The sequence below is a fragment of the Pleurodeles waltl genome, chromosome 5 (assembly GCF_031143425.1).
Source record: "Pleurodeles waltl isolate 20211129_DDA chromosome 5, aPleWal1.hap1.20221129, whole genome shotgun sequence".
Classification (NCBI taxonomy): domain Eukaryota; kingdom Metazoa; phylum Chordata; class Amphibia; order Caudata; family Salamandridae; genus Pleurodeles; species Pleurodeles waltl.
In genome coordinates this window covers 50,540,883-50,561,898 of record NC_090444.1, presented here as the reverse complement: position 1 = coordinate 50,561,898, position 21,016 = coordinate 50,540,883, and the positions used below count along the sequence as shown (strand labels likewise).

At 43.8% G+C, this 21,016-nt stretch overlaps 1 protein-coding gene across 2 annotated transcripts in view; it reads right to left on the bottom strand.

Moving 5' to 3' along the window:
• Positions 1-20,630, bottom strand: part of LOC138295325 (antileukoproteinase-like) — a 67,212-nt gene extending 46,582 nt beyond the window's left edge. Inside the window, exons 1-3 of one of the 2 annotated variants that reach the window (XM_069233550.1) lie at positions 20,383-20,625; positions 9,548-9,706; positions 7,657-7,705 (exon numbers count right to left, since the gene is read on the bottom strand). In XM_069233550.1, coding sequence (XP_069089651.1) covers positions 7,657-7,705; positions 9,548-9,631 — 133 coding nt within the window. In that variant the 5' untranslated portion in view covers positions 9,632-9,706; positions 20,383-20,625. Of the gene's footprint in view, positions 1-7,656; positions 7,706-9,547; positions 9,707-20,382 lie in introns of both variants that reach the window. The other variant, XM_069233549.1, reaches the window with a different exon arrangement.
• Between the last annotated feature and the right edge of the window lie 386 nt (positions 20,631-21,016).

Genomic DNA, 21,016 nt, shown 5'->3' with positions numbered 1-21,016 from the left:
ACACAAATTTAGGAGTGTACCATTCAGTGTGAGGGACAAATTGGAAAAGGAGTTGAAGGACTTGTGTATGAAAGGTATCATTGAACCTATAGATTCCTCTTTGTGGTTGTCTCCCTTGGTTATTGCAAGGAAGAAAAATGGCGATTTGAGGGTATGTGTGGATTTGCGCAGTTTGAATAAACATATTTGGGTAGACTCGCATCCTTTACCTAATATTACGGAAATGCTGGCTACTATTGGTGAATCAAGATGGTTTTCCAAGTTGGATCTAGCTACAGCATATCATCAGATTGTTCTAGACCCGGCCTCAAGGCATCTTACTGCTTTTGTTTCACCTTTAGGCACATTTCAGTATTGCAGGATGCCTTTTGGGTTAGCCTCAGCAGCAGCTGTTTTTCAGCGAGTAATGTCTCAGATGTTAAAGGACATAAAAGGGGTAGCTGTATTTCAAGATGATGTGTTGATCCATGCAGCGTCCAAGGAGGAACAAGATCACATTGTAAGGAAAGTGTTAAGAATCATGCAGGAGAAAGGAGTGGTCCTAAAAAGTGAAAAATGCCAATTTTTGCGTAATAGAGTCGAATATTTAGGACATGTTCTTTCTGAACAAGGGATTGAACCCAAACCAGGGTTGGTCAAAGCGATTATGAATGCTTCTCCACCATCAGACAAAACAGGATTGAAGTCTTTTATTGGTTTGTGTGAATTTTATTCACGGTTCATGAGTGATTACGCTACTAAAACTAAACCCTTAACGAATTTGTTAAAGAAAAATTTTGTTTTTGTTTGGAGTAAGGATTGTCAGGAAGCATTTGAGTGGATTAAGTCACAACTAGTTGGGCCTAAAATCCTGAAACCTTTTGATCCAGACGTGCAGTGTATCATAACTGTTGATGCAAGCAGTTTCGGTGTGGGTGCTGTGTAGACTCAGGTGAAAGAAGGTACGGAAAAAACTTTGGGATATGCCTCAAGAGTTTTGAGAGGGTCTGAATTAAACTTTTCTGTTATTGAGAAAGAATTGTTGGCATGTTGGTGGGCTATAAGGAAGTTTCATCCATATGTCTGGGGAAACAAGTTTGTGTTGTGCACAGATCATAGTCCTCTAATTCCTATTCTGACTGGAGACAAAATCAGAGAATCAACACCTCGCATTTGTAGATTGGTCACAAAATTATTGCAATATGATTTTGAAGTCCGTTATGTTCCAGGTAACAAGAATGTTAGAGCGGATTTTCTATCCAGATTTCCTCTAGTTGAGGGTGCGGGTGTTGGTGAGGATGAAGATGAAGATGATGTTGATAATTGTTTTATAGCAGCTGTTGATCTGGAAGATATGTGCGAAATAAGTGAATGTGAGTGGAAAAGGGAATTGGCGAAAGACTTGGTGTTGGCTCAAATTGTGAAATTTATAAAAGAAGGGTGGCCCAGAGAAAGAAATGTACCTATTCAATTTCAAACTTTTGTCAAGGTGTCAGGTGAAATCTCAGTTGAGGATGGCATTCTGATGAGGGGTGAGAGATTTGTTCCCCCGGAGAGCCTGAGGAAAATAATAGTTGCTGCTGCGCATGAGGGACACTTGGGTAGGACACTTACCAAGCGCAGATTACGTGAAACGTTTTGGTGGCCTGGAATGGACGAATGTGTTGATGTCTGTGTGGATGAATGTGTGATTTGCAACAGTTGTGAAAAGGGGCTCAAGGTGAGGACTCCACCGTTACAACCTATTGAACTACCCGCTAGGCCGTGGGAAAAGCTGGGAATTGATCTTATTGGTCCTTTCTATGCTTTGCCAAGTCCATGTAGATTTGCTGTAGTCTTAATTGACTACTATTCTAAGTGGCCTGAAATCAAGTTTATAGGTGAACCTTCATCAAAAAATGTGATTGAATTCTTGAGAGATGTATTTCTACGGGAGGGGTTCCCTTCGGCCATTGTTTCTGACAATGGTGTGCAATTTGTTAGTCAGGAATTTAAAGAATTTTTACTAGAAGGTGATGTTAAACACATAAGGAGTTCACTATATCATCCTCAAACCAATGGCCTTGTAGAGCGCATGAATCGAGTGTTGGGGAATTGTGTACAATGGGCTATTGCTAACAAGTCAAATGTTCAAATTTCTGTACGTACTATGCTTTGGTTTTATCGCACAACCCCCCATTCTTCTACAGGTGTTTCTCCATTTGAACTGTTGCGTGGAAGGAAACCATCTTCAAGGATCTGTCCCGGTTGGATGTCTAAGTGGGTGAAACAAAGTGATTGGAGTGTAATTGATGATACTGTCAGAAATAATGTCCGGAGGGCACAAACAAAGCAGAAGGAATACTTTGACTTATCAAAGAGGGTCTACTCCCATGAATTTGAAGTAGGGGACAAGATTAGAATCAAACTTCCTGTTCACAGGAAGAAAGGAGAAAAGAGATTTTCAGAACCCTTGATAATTGAGTATGTGGTAATGCTGTTAGGGTTAATTTGCGGAATTGGTGGAATGTTGACAGGGTAGTTAAAGTTAAGGAAATTCCTAACAAAATGTGTAAGTCTGATCTTTCTATGGAATGTCTGAACAAACCTTTTCACAGTGAACCAGTTACTGATGAAATGAATCCTACGGATGTTGATAAAGTGGTTTTTGAACATTATGTACGCAGGAAGGGCAGACAAAGAGTGAAACCTTTGAGATACCGTTAATTCTGTGACATGTATTTGAGTTATGATTCTGATTTCATCTTTCTTCATAATTTGTATCTTTAAATTTATTTTTTATTTCTTTTGTTGTTATTGTTTTTCTGTAGACTGTTGTCTTATTGAGTAATGGTTAAATTGTTATTTCCTCGTTTGTAAGGGAAGAAGATAATGTAGTATTGCCGCGTCCTCGTGACTCCTGTTCTACGTCTCGAGCTCGTGTTAGAGAGAGCTCGAGACACTCGGAGTCAAGAGGACGGTTGAGGCGGTAGCTGCGACATCGCAGCGGTCTATTTCCAGATTAAAAGATATTTACTTTACCTACGCTTGTAGTCTTGATCACTACAGTGTTGCATGCCTTTCACTAATGAAATCAAGCGGATTTTAAAAGGCAAGCCCACGAACTAAGGGCAGGCGTGACATAGCTGTGGTTAGAAGACCCTAAAAAGCAGGTACCTGATTAATAAACCTGGCCATTCCATTTGTCAAAACATTGTCGACTGTGGCCTGGAAATCTCACACAGCCCCATCTCTGAACCAATGGAAATAAACGACCAAAGCTGAAAGCATGACATTACATAGGGAAGAACCTGGGGCATTAGAGAAAAAAAATACATTGCACGTCAGGGGTGTGATGTAGTACTGGCCTTTTTTCTCACAGCAGGATAGCTTTTCAGCAAAACCAGTTGTTGCTAGAATTATTCTGGCTAGGTGTACAATATGGGTTGTGTGGGGAGGTGGAGAAAACAAAGCAAAACTCTCAATTACCCTACATAATGCACACACTATGACCCAAAGGAATACATAGAGAAGGCAATACTACAACTATTCACAAACTGCAGGAGGCAGTACATTTGAAAAGATAAAGTACACACCTCCAATTGCTGCCAACTCCATAGAAAGCTTACACAATAACACAGAATGACCCAGCAGTTTTTAAGTTGAAAAATTGCAGCAGATGCATGGCTGTGAGCTCCTACCTCATTCCTACCAGAGAAAGGTATCTCTCTTGTGTCCTTAATTTAGAGAAGGACAGGGTGAGATGGTACTATAGTGACAGAGGGACACATTCATTATTATTTTACATCAGTTTGCGTCTCTTTTGCAATGCATGCCAGGCAAAGTGTTGATTTGGGAATTTACGTTCCAGCACAAAACATGTTTTATCTTTAAAGTACCTTTAACGTTAACACAAACAATGCTTTGCACTACTTAGCAGTACTTTGCATCAGTGGGTCATAGAATGGGTGCTACATGAGCATTCTAATGCAACCAGCCACTGGTTGTTGACAAAACCCCCTATCTACTTAATCTGAAAAAAGATTTGTGGCAAAAATATACACCTGCTTGAGGCAAATGCAACGTTAGGAAAAAAAGATTTCCTTTGTCCAAACCTTTCTAATTTAAATTGCATATATGCTGCACTCTACAGCACACATACAAAGTTATAAAAGTGGTAAAAAAAAGGGACAGTGCTTTGTACTGTAAGGGCCCAATTCCAATGCAAACCCTATGTTTCACATCACACACTATAGTGCAAGGGTGTGTGAACTAGCAAAAGGCAGTCTACAGTGCACCAGCGCAGCAAGAGGGAAATATAGTGTTATATCTTATAAGATATGGCACTGCCCTGCTTTCTCCCTTGCTCACAATGCAGCACAGCAATTCACATTGCTGTGCTGGGCTGCAGGAATTCTTTGTGAATTTGGCACAGACAGCATAAACATTACACAGCACATACAAGAGAGTTTTAAAGAGTACAGGTTTAAGTTAAACAGTAAACACTTTTCATTTTAGTTGTCAACCTATTTTTTAAATAGCAAGTGAAGTTTAATTTTTTCTTTAAAGACTCTTTTTTAACATGACTCACAAAGTTAGTTAACACAGACAAGGTGTTGACAGATTTGGAGGACATTTCCTTGACCTTTTGACTGCAAGGTTCCTCTGCTTTTATAGCAACAAATGTCAGGAAAATCGCCGGGATCAGTCTTTTCAGATAATTTTGAGATTATTTTGCAAAACGCAAAATCGCGAAGAGCTGGAGGGTCTGACTTGTTCCCAGAATTCTTTCTAAGTCCGAAGGTAAGTGCTGATTGGACCCAATCCACTTTTTGTATCCAAACTACACTCCATTGTTGGCACCCATATTTTCTGATGTTGACCTGGTCTCACGTGACTAGATGTCTAGAGGTTGCCCTTTGAGCTTTTGGGAACTGTTTCTTACTAAAAACAAATATATAAATTCATAACTACAGCGGTACTGGTTGGAGTTTTGTTGTTTTGGTTGCAAATAATTTATTAAAATGTACTTTATTTTTCTAAATTGGATTGGGATTTTTCTTCTGTTGTGTTTTTACTTTATTACTGCTTTTGTGCTGCCTAAATATTTTACACATTGCCTCTAGGTTAAACCAGACTGCTTTTTGAGCCAATCTACACAGATTCATTTTGTGACTTTGTAGTGTGGCTGTTGCTTGACCAAGGTTCACACCCTAGTCAACCAACAATCCAATTCCTCACAATATGTATGTGAATTTCATTACAGTATGATTTGCTTTTGATGTGAAAGGTGCAGGGTGGGGACCATGCCATGCACTGAACCTGTTCATAAGGTGCACAGAGAGCAGAAGTCCCAGAGCTCTTTTGTGACTACCTGTGCATTACAGCCTTTCTATGTAGGTGCATAGCCACCTTCAAGCACATAATACAGTGCACAAGGTGCCACTGCTTTGAAGTCAGTAGCTGTCATTATGGTTGGCTGTGGAACAACAGGGCAGAGGGATTCAATGAGCCTCCACCAGGTGACACCAGGGCATTAGTGGCCATGGAAGTGAGCACAGGTAATGGTATACCTAATGGCAATGGTATCACGGAATCCGTGACCGAACCCTGGATCCACTTAAAAACACATCCACCTGCTCTATCTTGTACTGAGAAGCACGACATTCATAAAATATAACGCTTCCACAACTTCCTTCCCCCAACAGCAGGGGCTCCGAAAATGTGTCAGCATGAGGGTTGAAAGGAAGTGCACTGCTGTCCTTAGAAGTGGTTTGCCTTCAAAGGATACTCCTCCTTGGCAACTGCAAGACAAACACACCTTAGATGCATCCTTCAATAGATGCTGAGGAGCTGGAGTCACAGACCCTATCAATTGAGTCAACCCCTGAGTGTGAAGGCACTTAGAAAATGGCCTTCTGGCTGTAGGCTCACATCGGTTACAAGTCCAAGACCTTTCCCAGGCAGTTCCTTGAAGCATCTGAGAAAATATTGGCTATGCACCTACACTTTGAAGCCATTAAACAACAGCTGGGATTCCATTCTTTAAGGATGTGTCCACAAACTCTTGGCTTTAGGCTTTGGAAATCTAAGCAAAGATAGGGAGCGAGCAGAGAGAAATGCTGAAGCCTAGGGTTAGTCTTGGCCCTTACAGAGGTGTTTACATTCGACCTTCTACGGGTAGATCATACATTCATACATTTGTAAGCATTATAGCGCATACGTTCTTATATTTCAACACGAGGAAGTAATTTCGAATAAGCTTCTGAAGTATGAGAATGAATATAAACAATTACAATGCATGGAAAAGGCTCTTTGATTACTAAAGAGAGGGAATACACGTGTGTTCCCATGATCTCCATTATTCAAGATCCTCACACCGCGAACAGGGACACTGAACTTCATATTTATAAACAAGGACCTTGAACTAGATGATTCTATGACCAAATTTGTTTCAAAAGAACAAACACTATCATACACTTGTTGGAAAATATATTCCTCGTATAAAAAAAAGAAATCAATTTCAATATATTGAGTGCAATATAGCTAAAAAATTATTTTTGTACACTTTATATGATTGAAAGACAAGTTTGGGAATATGTATGCACATAATGACATACTATACAGGTTATTTAAAAGAAAAACATTTAATTAAATATTGGGCTGATTTGTACCTTGCTGGTATGTATAGACCATTGCAACAATGACAGTATACATACTTTATATATAGATAAAGGGTCTGCCTGACTGATTTTGATGTGGGCGTATCTTAAGTTTAGGTCCAATGGTGATAACTCGGTCACCACCGTAGCCAAGCGTCTCTGACAGACTAAGGGCTGTCGAAGGAATCAGGATAGGTAGACACATAGACATTTTTTTTTTTTTTTTCACTGTTCGTCACTGCCAGTAAAAAATTAATAATGCTGCCCTCTCTGTTGGTGATGACTCCCATGGTGAGGTGGGCACTACATTTTTTATTTTCAAAAAGAAAACCCTGTTGTAAGTTGTTCTTTTTGAAACTAATAAAATAAACCTGTTTGGTACAGGGTCCCTCCAGCTGACAGAGCCTTGTCCCAAACAGCGCAAATCATTGACAGGAACCTCCGTGACGCCACTTTCTGACAATGCTTTATAAATGACAGCCAGCTTGGCGATCATTTATATATTCTTCGGGTGGTCCCTTCACCAGGGGGACGGAGTGATCTAGTCCATCCCTCTAACGGAACAACAGGCCATCTGGCACCTTCCAAATCAATCCCTTAGTCATTAATTGATCACCACTATAATAGAAGGTATAACATCTTTAGCTTCTGGTAAATTTCTTCTATATCTAGTTATTAAGCCCATGCCCTGAATCTACATGTATCTAGCATTGCTTTCACAGCATGGGTGTCTGTCGCTCCTGGTGGACTCCACTTAGTTTGTTCACTGGTTGTATCACATGGCGCTAGACTTTAGACATTGATTGCTCCTGTGTTGACTCTATAATATTTATTGGAGATTGATCAAACCACTTGGGTGTAAATTTTGTCATTATGATACAGAGCTCGCTCAAAAACTGCTGGTATATACACGCTCCTGAAGCAGTCATTGTTACCTGCTAAAGCTTTGACGCACTGCATCCCGCAGCCGAACAAGCAGCACTTCTCATTTTCACCGCAGTCGTCATCACTGCTGCAGTTCACTCATAGAACATACCTGCATCGCTTCTCCAGCTCCAGGTCGACAGGGCAAAATCCTGGCTTTTCTGCAGAAACAAACGATCAAAGCGAGATTATTTGGAAATCACTCAACAGTGACCTCTGATGACCAGTAACAAAAGTGATGGACTCTTCTGTGGATGATCATCCTCTTCAACCTTCAAAGCTCAGTAAGAGGGATAGGTTAAAGCTCAACATGCAGTTTATGGAATCCTATTCAGAGCGATGTGTAAGCAAACACTCAATATCCCGGGTTTTGCAAAACCTCAATCTACTCTCGGCAGATGAAAATCCTCAGTTGTTCAGGGTATATACTCTTACCTAAATCATGTCTCTCCATAGCATTTGTTTCTTTAATAATTTCTGCTAATATGGCTACTTCAACGGAACACGCAGGAGGGTTTAAACATTGGAGAACCAGGGAGTCACTCAGTTAGGAGTGAGCTTCTCTAAGTACTTCAGGATGATGCAAATTATCTAATTTACAAATGTGTTCACCGTCACAGGATCCACAGCAGAGTTGCCTGAGAACAAGGACAATATGAGGTCAACTGAGTAGCAACAGGGGCAGCAGTTCAATCAAGCAGCATGGGCGACTGCTCTCTGCAGTGGACATACACTGATAAAACAGCTGTAATTACACCTTTAGCACACTTCTTCTGTATCGTCTCAACAACCACTTCCACAAAGTAGGCCTAAGGTATGGCCTCACCCCGGCATGTGAGTGTCAAAATTCGTAGTCCTCGCAAGTTTTTCATTTTTCATGAGCCCCATTTTGAACTCAGATGATGCACTGGCTCAGCCAAACTGAAGCTATGAATATGTTTAATTCTTTATCAACAGCTGTGAAAAGGGAAGGTGGCCAACCTGAGAACAAATGAGAATGAACTGCAGGTTGCCTCGTGGCTTAGGTGCGTTCCTGGTGACTTAACCAAAGCCATGTCAAGCACCTCAAGAGGGCGTCTTTAATTCTTGAACATCAAAAATACGTTTTCAGAATTCTTTGTGCATTAGTGTCTGACTGGTTCTCTACCATAAGCCACGCCTCTCATGGAATAAGTACAAATGTATGATTTAGTTGGCAGTAATTAAAAGACAAAGGATCCAAGTGGTGTCCCAAATGAGGTGACATTTGGCAGAAAGCCTCCCAAAATAGGCAGTCACTCACCTTTGAACTAAGTGAGATGTGACATTGGTGAAATTAGTGGAACCAAATGTGCTACAATGCATTTCACAAATACTGGGATCCTCCGCACTGCATGTCATGCAGATCTCAAATGCATGTACCACTTTATGGCGGAGCAGGCAATATCCACATTTGCTCATGAAAATTCCACTAAGCCACATGAATGTGCTGGACCTGTGTCTGAGTTTCCCCCATAAGTTACTTGTCCGTTCGAGGAGGCATCTACACTGGGAGGTAAACATATTTTATCTATAGAAAGCATTCCTCCCCCAGTGTGACAGACAGAAAACAATGAATTGAACATTGCAAGGGGTCCAAAGTGTCTGTGTAAGATAAAGCTTAGACCAGCGATTCTTAACCTGTGGTCCAAGGACACTTGAGGGTCTGCAGCACCTACGCAGGGTGTCTGCAAAAACTTAGAAAATAAAAAATATATATTATTATCAGATTAATACAGTGGATGCATATAATGCTGGTGTTTATAATTGTATGTACTGTTTTGAGGTTCACATCATTGAATTTGCTTAGGCCGGGGTCCCCAGATTCCAATAATGATTCAGTGATGGTCTCCAGATTCCAATAATGGCCCAGTGGGGGGAAGGGGCGAGGGGCGGATTCCAGTAATGGTTAAGTGGGGGTCCAAAGAAGTCAAAAGCTTAAAAACCACTGCCTTAGACAGAAGCTGACAGCACCTTGATCGTACCTGGAGTCCTCTTAACAGTTTCTGCACACTCCTGTCTGCAGTGAACACAGCAACAGCGCTGGCTCCCGGGACACTGACTGTCATTCTGGCACTTGTCGGGAGCAGGGTCAACCAGCTCACAGACGCTTCTGTTAAAGTATGGACAGGACCGCAATTTATCTGAAACAGAAGACAGAGACTACTGAGTATGTGCATGGATGATAGACTTTGAAAAGGTTCATAATTATTCCTCAAATTGTGTCCACTGAATGAGTTTGCCTTAGACTAGAAACTGACCTACAAATAGGTGTGTTTGGTTAGAACATTCGTCTAGTCACAATCCGAGGTACAGAAATACAACTAGCTGTAAAGTTCCAGAAAATGCTGCAATTAAATAACTAACATACACCTACTCATAACCCCACATTATAGCCCAACATCTACGCCTAAACGCTAACCCTGTTCTTTTTCTATAGCATTTAATTTCTGTGTTGTGCTATATCCCAGCGGTGTATATTGATTATTTGCTTTGAAAGAAGTTCGGCATACAATAATAGTTTACAACTAAAATCATCCTGTTAGGGTGCTTTGTGTTTGGACACAATCTTGAAGGTAACTTAAAGGTTGCATGTGGATTTCTGATTGGACCTCAAGTGCTTCTGTAAAGAATCATAAGCCAGCAGTCCCCCTCCAGTGTGGCAGAAGCTGCCTCGGGAGTGGGCAGTGGCCATATTAGCAGTATGCCAAAGGCTCACCACAGATGAGGCTATCTGCACTCATCCATGCTAAGCCACACATTCAGAAAAAACCCTGCCCAAGTCACAACCCAAAATGCCAGATTGCTACTTTATAAATTTAAAAAGAATGCATTCCTCATATTTTTATATTACAAAGGATACCAAAACAATATACAGTAAAAATAACATTGGACTATTGCATTGGTTACACTGTGCATTAAAACATCAGATACATAATAATCCAGCCACACTCTGAATGTGTGAAGCAGTAACTGGAGAAGTAAATATCCAACGCTTAGAAAAAAACAATAACTGACAAATAGAGAGAAATAAGGAAGGGAAGAAACAAACAAGGAGAAGAAGGAACAGTGACTTGCAATCTATACGAAATATAAAGAGGGAAGATTAGGAAGTAATTAAGAAATGAAGCATATGTGTCACTAAGCATGAAATGATGTATGACCATAATTTCCACAAAATGAGTTAATGAATTATAAGCAAATATACATGTCACACAAATCATGCTATTAACAGGAATGCAAGTACAAAATGCAGATATGCATCATAAATGACTCATATGTCATTTATATCCACCATACAATGTTCGTAAAAAGGATTTGCAAGTGTATTTCAATTGACAGCTGGTGCATTTTAAACAATATAAAAGAATTACTTAGGTGAATGGTTACAAGAGACCATAAAGTTTCTCTTTTTCATAGCAAGTGAGACAGCTGAAAAGTAATATATCTCTGGTCTACGATTATAGCATATCTAGTACCAACATACAACTCACAAAATATGCTTTGCATTTTTTCAATTGCAAGTAATTTGTTGAATTGCAGCTTCCAACATGAGATCAATTATTTAGCCTTCAATATATAACCTTTCCTGTCTTCTGAAAAACTGACATGGATGTAGTGTATCCTATTTAGTTTTATTGGGAATCAGGAGTTCGCTTAGCCTTCTGCCTTGCAGACCTCTGTTCCCGTCACCTAGTGACTTTTAACTACTTAACCTGCTCTGATTTAGCACAATTATTTAATTATTTCTTGCAAGATGGCTGCTATATTTATAGTTAGGAAGATGTTTTGATTTCATGTTATCAGTGTGACTCTGTGAAGACGTCACTATCAGCGTCAAAGACAAGTGATATATGTAGGTATTTACATCATGTCCTTTTCCAACTTACGTGTGACACTAACATGATGTACTTTTTGAGGGAATTGTTGATATAATTGCTGCCCCAAGCATGCCTCCTTATCTACTGTTTGGAAACATAGCTGTGTTAGGGGTCCTACAAGATCTGTATAAATGCATCTCATGCAGACAAGATTATCAGAGGGATTCTTACCAGATACAATCAACACTATCTATGCTACACATCGCCTTGATGCAGACCCAGCCTTCATGTCCCCACGGAGTCTGATCTACAGACCTCATTGCAAGATAACAAGAGTTGGGAGGCTCTTCTCATGGACATGGTACTGGCAGATTAGGTTTAACACACCTATCTCTCGTTAGGTTAGAGATAAGGTTCTCCATGCTAGGGTATCAGGGCCTATTTCAAATCTCATGTTATTGGAAGATGGTGGAGGTCTTAATATTCACAACTCTTGTTTTTACAGTTTTGCCTCTTGCATTGCTCATTACCTAAACATTGCAGCTCATGCATTGTAGAGTAGATTGCAGTCTTGTTAATAAAGCCTATTGAAAACTTTACTGCATCTCTTTCATTGCCTGTGTGTGAATGAGACTGATTGTTCATGTGAGAAAAGGGTAATCTCTGTATAACCACGACCCCCCAGAGATGTTGCACTCTAGAGTCCATGCGTACAGGCTGCCAGATATCACCTTATACTGTTTGGGTGTTTGATGAGGTTCAGCTTGTGAGCCAGGAGGGTTGGGCCGACAGTTGTGACTTGTTGTAGGATTGGCCTAGTCACCTACAAACAAAAGTGCTGTCATCCCTAAACCAGCAGTCTTGTCTAGAGCAAGAGTCCAACTACAACAGGAAAAGATTTTCAAATCGAAAAGTATAATTTCGTAGAAACACAGAATTCATCTGTTCCTACATTTTAATCCAAAACTTACCCAAAGCTCACGAGCATGTCTGTTAGAAATGAGGTCTCAGTCAGTTTGCATCCTGTCCAAGTAGGGACCCTCACTCTAATCAGAGTAAGGGAGATACACAGATCAGATAACTCCTACTCACCCACTTGGTAGCTGGCACACGCAGTCAGCCTTATCCCAGAGGCAATGTTTAAAGTATTTGTACAAACACACACAGTAACACAGTGAAAACACCATGAAGGGACTCCACACCAGTTTAGTAAAATTACCAATATTTTCTAAATTAAACAAGACCAAAACAACAAAAATCCAACATACACAAGCAGAGATTTGAATTTTAAAAGATGAATCCCAATAAAAACACTTAGAAAAACAATAGCTCCAACTGGGGCTATCACGACGTTGTTCCCAACAGTCTGACACCACTCGCGGGGAGGGTACGCCAGTCACGGATTCGCATGGACACCCAGGTACTGTACCTTTGGTAATGAGGAAAACAAGTTGGTGCATGGAGTTGGGGGCGGGGCAAGGCACCGCTGGATCTGGTGCAGTGTTGGCTCCTTGATGCTGAAAAGGGGAGATGATGCGGCATCATGGCGAGGCATTGGATACTTATGATCCGACAAGGTTGATAAATCCACGGGTCTCTTGGGGTCGCAGTCATGCCATGGGGCTACAGGAGCCATGGCGGAGTCGTGTGTCACGGACATCGGTGACACGGCACTCAGGCCTCACAATGTTGCAAGACTTTAGCAAGGCTGCAGTGGAGTCGGTCGGGGTAGTTATTATCCAGCGGGAACTACGGGCTTGAGTTGCAGCCAGCGGCGCAGCATTGTGCAGCGGCGGCTCTGGAGTCGGTGTGCCTGTTTTCTCTTGGTTTCAAGCCCGCTTTCACTCCCAATGGCTCAGGAACTGGGTAGGCACCACTTGGCAAGTCAGGGTTCTCAGCAGCAGTACCCCGGAGCTGGCAGGTGCAGACAATGATGTCTCCAAGACTTCCTAACAGGAGGCACACTCAGTCCAAGCCCTTGGAGAATCTTCACAAGAAGGATACACAGTAACGGCCAGTCGTTTCACTCCCAGGGCAGAAGTTGCAGCAGCAGGCCAGCAAAGCAAAGCAACAGGCAGAGTGGCAAGTCCCCCTCAAGCATCCGGCTCTTCTCCCTGGCAAAGGATCCTCTTGATCCAGAAGTGTTCTGAAGTTGTGGGGTCAGCAACACAATTCTTATTTCAGCCTCTGAAGTAAGCAAATTTCAAAGGCAAGTCTTTGTAGTGCACAAGCCCCTGTCTTTTCCTTGCCCTGCCCCAGGCACACTCTAGGGGGTTGGAGACTGTATTGTGGGAGGGCAGGAACAGCCCTTTCAATTGCAGATATCTTTTCCTCCCACCCACTATAGCCCATGAATACTCATCAGGATATCCAGGGCACACCTCAGCTCCCTTTGCGTTCCTGTCTAGAGTGAATACATAAACAGCCCAACTGTCAGTCTGACCCAGACGTGTATTGAGCCAAGCAGGGGCACAGAATGGTAAAGAAAGAAAATTTCCTCTTTCTAAAAGTGGCATTTTCAAGCAGGCAATCTAAAAAACAACTTTACCGAAAGATGTATTTTTAAATTGTGAGTTCAGAGACCCCAAACCCTTATCTCTATCTGCTCCCAATTGGAAATTGCAATCCACATGTTAAGCTATGGGAGAGATATGCCTTGCAATAGTGAAAAACGAATTTAGCAGTGTTTCACTACCAGGACATGTAAAATACACCAGTACATGTCTTTCATGTCCTACCTTTTAAATTCACGGCACTCTGCCCATGGGGCTTTCTTTAGAATACCTAAGGGGTGACGTATATGTAGTAAAATGGAAGGTTTGGGCCTGGCAAGTTGGTACACTTGCAAGGTCAGATTGGCAGTTTAAAACTGCACACACGGACAGTGCAGTGGCAGGTCTAAGACATGTTTACAGGGCTACTCATGTGGGAGGCACAACCAGTGCTGCAGGCCCACTAGGAGCATTTGATTTACAGGTACTAGGCACACATTATGCACTATACTAGGGATCTAATATGCCAATTATGGATTAACAAATCACCAATACAATTTAGACAGAAAGCATATGCACGTTAGCACTGGTTAGCAGTCGTAAAGTGCCCAGAGTCCTAAAACCAACAAAAAACAGGCCAAAAAAATAGGAGGAAGGAGGCAAAATGTTTGGGGATGACCCTGCAAAAAGGGTCAGGTCTAAAAATGTCCAATATGCAGTCAATGCAATGCACATTTTAAGTACCTGTTATATACTCGTCAATAGATATTTAAAATGTGCATAGCATTGACTACATATTGGACATGCTCATGAGCACTGGGACAGTAGCTGAGATTAATTCAAGCCTTTCTTTCATCTAATGCTGGGCATTGCTGGACATATCTTTGCTTTAACAAGGGCTCAGGCCAAAAGGAAAAGGGAACAGAGAAGCTTGGATCCTGAAAATATGGACCAAGAGCTTCCCAAAAGCAGGACTAAGAAGGGTATGAACATATCCCCTATCCTTCCCTCCACTGATGATTCCCCCTTTGAGGAGGAGGAATCAACTCTTTGGACAGAACCTACACCTGAAGAGCTTCAATCGGACACAGCTGAACTCTTAGGTGCAGGGGGGCCTGCCAGGGAGGAGTTAAGTGTGGCTCAGAAAACCTGCCCCACACTTGAGGGTTTGAGACAGCAAGCTGTCAAAGAAGAAGCAGGAGATGTCAGTGGCACCCACAGGGTGTACTTGAAAAGCAATCTCATGTATTCAGAGCCAAGGGAATCCAAGCCTGGTGCCACCAGAAGATTGGTCATCCCTCTGCAATACAGAGAATTTTTGTTGACCTTGGCCCATGACATTCCCCTTGCTGGTCACTCGGGACAAAGCAAAACTTGGGACAGACTGGTCCCTCACTTTCACTGGCCCCACATGTCAGAAGACACAAAGGAGTTTTGTCGCTCCTGTGTCACTTCTCAAGCCAGTTAGAAGACAGGTCGCACTCCAACGGCCCTCTTAATCCCACTGCCAGTAGTTGGGGTACCCTTTGAAAGGGTAGGGGTTGATATTTTTGGCCCCCTTGACCCTCCCACAGCTTCTGGAAACAAGTTCATACTGGTGGTGGTGGACCTTGCCACCAGGTATCCAGAAGCCATACCTCTAAGGATCGGTACAGCTCCTGCAGTGGCCAAAGTCTACTGGGTATCTTTTCCGGGCTGGGTTTCCCAAAAGAGGTTGTATCAGACAAAGTTAGCAACTTCATGTCTGCATAGTTGAAAGCAATGTGGAAAGAGAATGGTCTGGGCACCTCCCCTGGGGTGGTGATGGACAAGGAAGTGGTCACTCCCCTTTCCTTTGTCCAGTTTCATGCCAGAGCAGGGACTGGGGGCCCTGAGCAGGTGTAGACTGGCTTATGCAAGCAGGGCACCATCTGTGCCCTTCAAAGCATTTCCAGAGGCTCTGGGAGGCTACCCCTCCCAAGTCTGTAACACCTATTTCCAAAAGGGAGAGGGTGTAACACCCTCCTCCCAAAGGAAATGCAATGTTCTGCCTTCCTGGGATTGAGCTGCTCAGTCCCCAGGAGGGCAGACACCTGTCTGTGAGGTGGCAGCAGCTGGGGCTGTAGTGGAAACCTCAAAGAGCTGGTTTAGCAGTACTGGGGATCCATGGTGAAGCCCCCAGGGTGCATGGGATAGTCATCCCCAATAGCAGATTTGGATTGGGGGGACAATTCCATGATCTTAGACACCTCACATGGCCATATTCGGAGTTACCATTGTGATATATTGTGATATTGATATATATATGTAGTGCACACGTATAATGGTATCCCTGCACTCACGAAGTCTGGGGAATTGGCCCTGGACAACGTGGGTACACCTTTGCTAGTGCAAGGGTGCCCTCATAAACAGTAACTTTGCACCTAGCCTTCAGTAAATGAAGGTTAGACATATAGGTGACTTATAAATTAGTGCAGTGAAAAATGGCTGTGAAATAGTGTGTGCACTATTTCACTCAGGCTCAGTGGCAGCCCTGATGAAAGGCTTGTATGAGCTCCTTATGGGTGGCAAAAATAAATCCTGCAGCCCATAAGGATCTCCTGGAACCCCAATGCCCTGGGTACCTTGGTACCATATACTAGGGACTTATAAGAGGGGTCCAGTGTGCCAATCAGAATTGGAATATGGAGTCACTAAGTGTGAGAAAGTAGCCTCTTTCTAGCCTTGTTACCCCCACTTTTGGCCTGTTTGTGAGTGTATATCAGGGAGTTTTCACTGTCTTACTGGGATCCTGCCAGCCAGGGCCCAGTGCTCATAGTGAAAACCCTATGTTTTCAGTATGTTTGTTATGTGTCACTGGGACCCTGCTAGCCAGGACCCCAGTGCTCATAAGTTTGTGACCTATATGTATGTGTTCCCTGTGTGGTGCCTAACTGTCTCACTGAGGCTCTGCTAACCAGAACATCAGTGGTTATGCTCTCTCTGTACAAATTGACACTAACAGGCTAGTGACCAATTTCACCAATTCACATTGGCATACTGGAACACCCTTATAATTCCCTAGTATATGGTACTAAGGTACCCAGGGTATTGGGGTTCCAGGAGATCCCTATGGGCTGCAGCATTTCTTATGCCACCCATAGGGAGCTCTGACAATTCTTACACAGGCCTGCCACTGCAGCCTGAGTGAAATAATGCCCACATTATTTCACAGCCATTTTTCACTGCACTTAAGTAACTTATAAGTCACCTATATGTCTAACTTTTACCTAGTAAAGGTTGGGTGCTAAGTTACTTAGTGTGTGGGCACCCTGGCACTAGCCAAGGTGCCCCCACATTGTTCAGGGCAAATTCCCCGGACTTCGTGAGTGCGGGGACACCATTACACGCGTGCACTATACATAGGTCACTACCTATGTATAGCTTCACAATGGTAACTCAGAATATGGCCATGTAACATGTCTATGATCATGGAATTGCCCTCTCTAGCACAGACCTGGGTACTGCCAAACTGCCTTTTCAGGGGTTTCACTGCAGCTGCTGCTGCTGCCAACCCCTCAGACAGGTTTCTGCCCTCCTGGAGTCCAGCCAGGCTTGGCCCAGGAAGGCAGAACAAAGGACTTCCTCAGAGAGAGGGTGTTACACCCTCTCCCTTTGGAAAAAGGTGTTAAGGCAGGGGGGGAGTAGCCTCCCCCAGCCTCTGGAAATGCTTTCATGGGCACAGATGGTGCCCATTTCTGCATAAGCCAGTCTACACCGGTTCAGGGACCCCTCAGCCCTGCTCTGGAGCGAAACTGGACAAAGGAAAGGGGAGTGACCACTCCCCTGACCTGGACCTCCCCTGGGAGGTGCCCAGAGCGCCTCCAGTGTGCTCCAGACCTCTGCCATCTTGGAAACAGAGGTGCTGCTGGCACACTGGACTGCTCTGAGTGGCCAGGGCCAGCAGGTGACGTCAGAGACTCCTTCTGATAGGCTCCTTCAGGTGTTGCTAGCCTATCCTCTCTCCTAAGTAGCCAAACTATCTTTTCTGGCTATTTAGGGTCTCTGCTTTGGGAAATTCCTTAGATAACTAATGCAAGAGCTCATCAGAGTTCCTCTGCATCTCTCTCTTCACCTTCTGCCAAGGAATCGATTGCTGACCGCGCTGGAAGCCTGCAAAACTGCAACAAAGTAGCAAAGACGACTACTGCGACACTGTAACGCTGATCCTGCCGCCTTCTTGACTGTTTTCCTGGTGGTCCATGCTGTGGGGGTAGTCTGCCTCCTCTCTGCACTAGAAGCTCCGAAGAAATCTCCCGTGGGTCGACGGAATCGTCCCCCTGCAACCGCAGGCACCAAAGAACTGCATCACCGGTCCTCTGGGTCTCCTCTCAGCACGATGAGCGAGGTCCCTTGAACTCAGCAACTCTGTCCAAGTGACTCCCACAGTCCAGTGACTCTTCAGTCCAAGTTTGGTGGAGGTAAGTCCTTGCCTCCCACGCCAGACTGCATTGCTGGGAACCGCGTCTTTTGCAGCTACTCCGGCTCCTGTGCCCTTTTCCAGGAGCCAAGCCTGGGTCCACGGCACTCAAACCTGCATTGCACGACCTCCTGAGTTGTCCTCCGGCGGCGTGGGACTCTCTTGTGCAGCTTCGGGTGAGCACTGTTTCACTCCACTTCGTAGTGCCTGTTTCGGCACTTCTCTGGATGCTGCTTGCTTCTGAGAGGGCTGCTCGTCTTGCTGGACGCCCCCTCTGTCCCCTCACGCAATTGGCGACATCCTGGTCCCTCCTGGGCCACAGCAGCATCCAAAAACCCCAACCGCGAGCTTTGCAGCTAGCAAGGCTTGTTTACGGTCTTTCCGCAGGAAAACACTTCTGCACGACTCTCCACTGTGTACATATATCTTGTGCATATTTGCTATCCTCATACTGAGGGTACTCACTGAGATACTTTGGCATATTGTCATAAAAATAAAGTACCTTTATTTTTAGTATATCTGTGTATTGTGTTTTCTTATGATATTGTGCAAGTGACACTTGTGGTACTGTAGGAGCTTCACTCGTCTCCTAGTTCAGCCTAAGCTGCTCTGCTAAGCTACCATTATCTATCAGCCTATGCTGTTGACACCCTATACACTAATAAGGGATACCTGGGCCTGGTGCAAGGTGTAAGTACCCCTTGGTACTCACTACAAGCCAGTCCAGCCTCCTACATGGTATAGTGACAAATTTGGTAAGTAGAGAGAGCATAAGCACTGAAGTTCTGGTTAGCAGAACTTCAGTGACACAGTTGAGCACTACTGACAACATACACATTAGGCCACAAACTATGAGCACTGGGGTCCTGACCAGCAGGATCCCAGTGAGACAGGCAAAACACACTGACAAACAGGCAGAAACCGGGGGTAACATGCCAAGAAAGATGGTACTTTCCTACAAACAAGTAACGCTCTACACAACCTGTCATGAAGAAATGTGTGTCTTTAGTGTGAGGGAATATAGAAGTGTTTATGTGAGGGAGTTGTAGGGCTGTGAGCCTCGCTGTGTTTGCAAAGCTGCGTAGCATTCCTGTAGGCCCCTGCCATCGCAGCCCTTATATTACATCGCTGGCTGCGGCAGAGGTGTAGAGTGTCTCAGTAATGTTGTGGTTCCTGTGTACGGCCCGGCCTCTCAGCACAGGGACAGCCTAACCAGTGCACATTACTCTGAGGGCAACACCGGGCTGGACTGGGAACCCAAAGCAACCCTGGCAAATATTGTCAGGCGAGCCCAAACAGACCATTTTCAGCAAAATTAGGATAACCAAAAACTGGATAAAACAAGTTAACGTTCTATCCCTTACATGAAATGAGCAAGCAGCTCTTTGATGGCAGTTCACAGCTCACTGAGCTAGATTATGATTGTAAATTATGAACTGTATGGTAACAGAAGGTCTGTGACAAAAGTAGTAAGACACTGAGCATTGTACATAAAATACTGTTCTGTGATCTGCATTGTACACATTCATTACAGCAGGCATGTTAGCCCTCTGCGCTACCTCAGATGAGTCAGAACTGCCACCAGAGAAAACTCCATCTCTCTCCAGCAGGTGCATTGATCACCAGAGTTATCTTGGCACTTTTACTGTTGCTTGAAAACTTCTGGTTATACAAGGAAGTCTGTGGTGCTTTTAAATCTGCTCCAGTGGTATCATACCGCCCAGCAGAAACACAGGCGCCCCACACCCTTCCGGGGAACCCCCCGATGCCCCATACGGCCAGTCCGGCCTTGGGCAACAGCGTGTTTGTTGTGAGTGAGGTGCACAACACCAGTGCACGTCTCTTGCATCTCTGTTTTCACTGAACTCAAACACTGAATATTTAGGGAGGCCATGAAATATACAATTCTGTCTGAGTGAGCGCGCAGCTTGAAAGACGCCAGCCTAGTGCGGATTGTGTGTCACTTCACACACAGCACCGGAGACAGGCAGGTTTACTTTACATTTTGCATATGTACACACTTTCCTTACTAACATTAGTATGAATTGCACTTTTCCTTGGCTACCTACCTGCTGTGACTGCTCCAGGCTCCTCCGCCCCACCCTGTCCTAAGGCGCAGGGCAGCCCCCCGAGGAGCGCGAGGACGGTCAGAAGAGAACAGGCGCTTGACGTCTTCATGGCGCTGTCCGGAGCTCTCTGATTGCCAGAGCTTTACCGTGAGCTCCCCACAGCCCCTAGCAGCTCTGCCTGGGTCCCGTGCGCCGCCTGCAGCCTCCGCAAACAAGATATTAGGAAATTCATGGCGCCGACGTCCTGTCAATAGGTCTTTAAATCAATCTCTCAAGTACTGCGTTGTGGAAGCGCCACCATGCGCCTCAGAAGGGTAAGGCACTTCAATGATTAATCTGGTTGTTAGTAATTTATTCTGCTACAGTATCCGCTGTACTTTTGTGGTAGACCGTGGTACTCGCCGTGGGAAGGCAGTGTGTCATTTTCACACTTAGGCTGTATTTTGTGTTAGGGCCTTATGCATAGGTAAGTAGTAGGTTTGTCTTACTTTTCACTACCTACTAGCACGTTATCAAACGTTTAATAGATATGGAAAATATGGTGTAGAGTGCTAGTAGGCACCTGTGTTTTTTTAACAATTTTTTAAATTTTCTTTCATTTTATAACTTGTGCGGTATTTTAGCACAATTTGAG